Source organism: Octodon degus, unplaced genomic scaffold, assembly GCF_000260255.1.
Source record: "Octodon degus isolate 3935 unplaced genomic scaffold, OctDeg1.0 scaffold00195, whole genome shotgun sequence".
NCBI classification, from domain to species: domain Eukaryota; kingdom Metazoa; phylum Chordata; class Mammalia; order Rodentia; family Octodontidae; genus Octodon; species Octodon degus.
In genome coordinates, this window is record NW_004524771.1 from 1,082,738 (window position 1) to 1,086,909 (window position 4,172).

Genomic DNA, 4,172 nt, shown 5'->3' on the forward strand with positions numbered 1-4,172 from the left:
AGCAGTGTTACACGAGTCATCGCAGCATGTCCTCATCTACCTTGTGCCCTGGATCTGGCACTGTGGAACTCCTGTCTCATCCCCAAAACCAAAATCACCATGCAAAGTAAATATTTTGAATAAATTCAGGAAATTGAGGCAGGTACGACAGCACAACTAAGATGCTCATGAAAAGAGGGCTTTCAGAGCTGCTTCAGAAAGTGGTAAGAAGGATGGGATATGGATGTTTAAAGTGATAGAAACTATTTTGAGGGGGTTGTTGGCAATGTGTCATTTTCTATAATTGTTTAAAATTTAAACATTCACTTGATTTCCTTATTGCACCCCATACCTTTGTCAAGTTCTATGAAAATGTTTGTAAGCATTTTAATTGGGGCTGCATTCAGTCCATAAATCAATGTAGAAAGAATTGACATCTCTAATTCCTTCCATCTTTCCATTTATTTATATGTATTTAATATCCTATATTTTTATGTTTTCTGTGTACATGCCTTATAGATTTTGCATTGGATATATTCTTAGGCATTGATAGTTCATCTTTTTCTCACAATGCATTTTTGAAAGGTGATATAATTTTATAATTTCCCTCTCCAAAATGCACCTGTGTTATGGGTGTGTAGGTGACATTTGACCATTGCATGCATCTGTGTACCCACCACCACAGTCAAGATTGTTGTCACTGTGTATTATTTTTACTTTTTAAAAAAAAACTTACATAAATGGAACCATAAAATACCCATTCTGGGGCATCTAGTTTCCTGCACTCAGCACAACATGCTTGCCATTCGTGTGTATATTTGCATGTATTAAGGATTTTTTTCTCTTTATTGCCTAGTAGTAGCTTTTTCTTTAAAGCTTTGACACTCTTCACATGTTGTTGGTGCTCTCTTTCCTCCACCCTCCACTCACACCCACAGGGCTTTCAGCCAATCCCTCACTTTCTACCTTTCACTTTCAGTGTATTTTTTTACCAGAGCTAAATCATTTTATTCCACCCTGAATCACTTCCTGGCAGCTCCCTTCAAATTTAAAGCAGGAAGCCCATGAACTCACTGGACCATGCTCCCTGCCCATGGGGCATTTTGGCTGGCTCAGGTTTGGGAACTAACTTCCCGGCTTCTTGTTGGGGGCTTCCAAACCTCCTGCACAGAGCTGTTGTGGCAGTGGTTGCCCTAAATGAATGGCTCAGCTGGTCCTTCAGGGACTTTCTGTGTCTTTCAGGACAACCCTGAGAAGACAGCTGCATCTGAACGAGGAGACTTTTATATCACAGGGGACCGAGGCCGCATGGACGCGGATGGTTATTTCTGGTTCATGGGAAGAAACGACGATGTGATCAACTCTTCCAGGTCAAGCTGTCTGCCTTTTCCTCTGCCCTCTGTGCTTTTATGGGGGAAGAAAGGCCGCCTGGAAGTTTGTTCTTCTCTTCCAGCTACCGCATTGGCCCTGTTGAAGTGGAGAGTGCGCTTGCGGAACATCCTGCTGTCCTTGAGTGTGCTGTGGCCAGCAGCCCAGACCCCATCCGGGGCGAGGTGAGGAGAGCAGCTAAGAACGTGGCCTTCTGCTTCTGGAACTATCAGCACCCAGTGAAGCAACCAGGAAGGGCCAGGTTCCCCCCTAAATCTCACCCTATCCAGTACCACTAGATTCCACCATGAGCCACATTTCCTTTTTAGTGAGCTTCTTCACTTCTTCCAACTTTCTAGAGGGTCATAAGGGGAAAATATTCCCTTTTATCTTGAGGGATTCCTGAACTAGGCTCAAAGAGGCTGTTGGACAGGAGCGCTTGGTGGCAGATGTAGGTTCTGTCATCCACTCAGTCCAGTAAAAAGTGCTTTTCTGTCTGCAGGTGAGGATCTAGGGAGCACATTGGACATGGATCCCGAGGGCTCTGACTCGGAAGGAACAGCCAACTAGAGAGATGCCAAATACATATCCAAAATGGCCTTGATATACCAGGAACATGAGCCAAATGTAATAACCTGAGCTTTATAGAGAAATACATATTCCTTTTTATGGGTTCCAGAGAAATGGATAGAATGGGAAAAGTTGGCTAATAGGCAGACCTATAGATTTTTACAGACTATAAATCCAGCACAATCTTAAAGTACAATGTAAATATCTCATGAAAGTTAGTGCACTATCATTTTGCACCCTTGAAAACCTCAGAAAGGCCAGCCTGAGAGCTCAGTGGACTAAAGTGCTTGAGTAGGTAGGACGCAGCAGCCGGGGTTCGATCCCTGGTATGTCATGCCAGCCTCACCCACGGGGTGCACTGAGACTGCAATTGAACCTGGGTGTGGCGGTGCACACCTGTAATCCCAGCACTTGGGAGGCTGAAAACAGGAGGATCATTACGAGTCCTATCTACATAATGAGACCCTATAGACTCTATAGACCCTGTCTTAAATACAGAGAAAAAAAAAAAAAAGAAGAAAGCCTTAGAGTCAGAGAAGGGATCCTCAGAGTCTTGTCCCTGTGCTTTTCACAACTGCATTACACAGATAGACTTCAAGTTAAACTGTAGATTTCAAGTTAGACTTGCTGAGTCAGACCGATATGGATGCAGCCCAAGTCATCTGCGTTTGAGCCAGCAGCCCCTTGCCAAATGACTCCCCACTAAAATTTGAGTCCAGGAATATAGGATGGGGGAGATGTGAATCCTAGCTCTGCTGAAGAAATGACCTTGAAAAGTGTACCTTGCCCAGCATGCTGTAAATTCCCTGAAGCCAAAACAGATGGCTGTGTCCTCAAAGTCAGTGCCTGTATAGTGCTGAGAATAGAGCCTGGCACACAGCAAGTGCTCAGTAAATGTTTAGTATTTTTTATAGTAAGATAAAGCACTTGCTAGAAGCCAGATCTGCCTGAGTTTGAAATGACAATGAGCTTCCCTCCTCTGGGAAGTACGTATGGATCATGAACTGCCCCTCAAGGTGTTGACAGAGCTCAAGGCTCACGTAGACCTGCAACCCAGCAGCCATTTGAGCTTTCTCATTCCTGTGAGAGACTCTGCTCACTTATGGCGGGGCATAGCACTCTTACTCCCTGTGGGCAAGCGGCAGCCTGTAGGAAAAGTCTGGGCAGAGAAAGCCGAGGTAGAGGTGTCTTCAGGACACTGAACTGAAGTAGTACAGCTCAGTATTTGTTGGCTGCAAACATCCTGCCCCCCCACACACACTCTCCACACATAGGTGCCCTTAGAAGTTCTTACGTTTTCCCCAGATCTGTCCTAAACCTATTCCTTGCTATTCTCCTAGTCAGGAAGAGTTGGAAGTAAATAGTCACAGAAGTTTATAAAGCTCCTTTCTCCAAAGCATTTGCATCCTAAGAGAGGGCATCGTGGCTCAGGCCTGTAATCCCAGCACTCTAGCGGCTGAGGCAGGAGGAATGCCGAGAGTTCAAGACCAGCCTGGGCTAGAGTGAGCTCAAAGACAGCTGGAACTGCATAGCGAGATCTTATCTCAAAAAGACAGAGAGAGAGAGAGAGAGAGAGAGAGAGAGAGAGAGAGAGAGAGAGAGAGAATGTTGCCTTCTAATGCTTGACAAATACATAGGACTCAAAACTCAGGAACGCACTCCACCTAACCCTGAAAAGCAAATAACAGAAAAACTCATGCTGTCCATTTTGCCAGTGGTGCCCACAGCCTAGGCAGAGCCTTCCGGATGGGCTGGGAAATGTGAGCACATGGTTATGAGGCTTAAACAGAGGAGTCACCATGAAAGGCTTGATCTTGCTGGGGTCTTTGCAGGTTGTGAAGGCATTCATAGTCCTCTCTCCAGCCTACTCCTCCCATGACCCGGAGGCCCTGACCCAGGAACTCCAGGAGCACGTGAAGAGGGTGACTGCTCCATACAAGTACCCTAGGAAGGTATATACCCTGAGTCCTAGGTCACAACAAGCTGGGAAACCAGGTGGCCACATGCTACTTGGGGTCACACAAGGCCACCCTCTGTGCCACATACTGGGAAGTCACAGGCAGAGAAATGTACACTTCCAGTTCCACTATAGCTTTTTCTGTGTTTTCTTTCTCCTCCCCTCTCCTCTCCTCTCCTCTCCTCCGCCTCCCCTCCCTTCCCCCTCTGTCTCTGTCTATCTGTCTCTGTCTCTCTCTCTCTCTCTCTGTCTCTCTCTCTCTCTCTCTCTCTCTCTCTCTCTCTCTCTCTCTCTCTCT

At 46.0% G+C, this 4,172-nt stretch overlaps 1 protein-coding gene across 1 annotated transcript in view; it reads left to right on the forward strand.

Annotated features, from left to right (window-relative positions):
• The first annotated feature begins 1,176 nt into the window (after positions 1-1,176).
• Positions 1,177-4,172, forward strand: part of LOC111813515 (acyl-coenzyme A synthetase ACSM5, mitochondrial-like) — a 4,261-nt gene continuing 1,265 nt past the window's right edge. The window contains exons 1-3 of the mRNA XM_023704413.1: positions 1,177-1,349; positions 1,433-1,532; positions 3,750-3,869. Of these exons, the coding sequence (XP_023560181.1) occupies positions 1,177-1,349; positions 1,433-1,532; positions 3,750-3,869 (393 nt within the window). The remainder of the gene's footprint in view (positions 1,350-1,432; positions 1,533-3,749; positions 3,870-4,172) is intronic.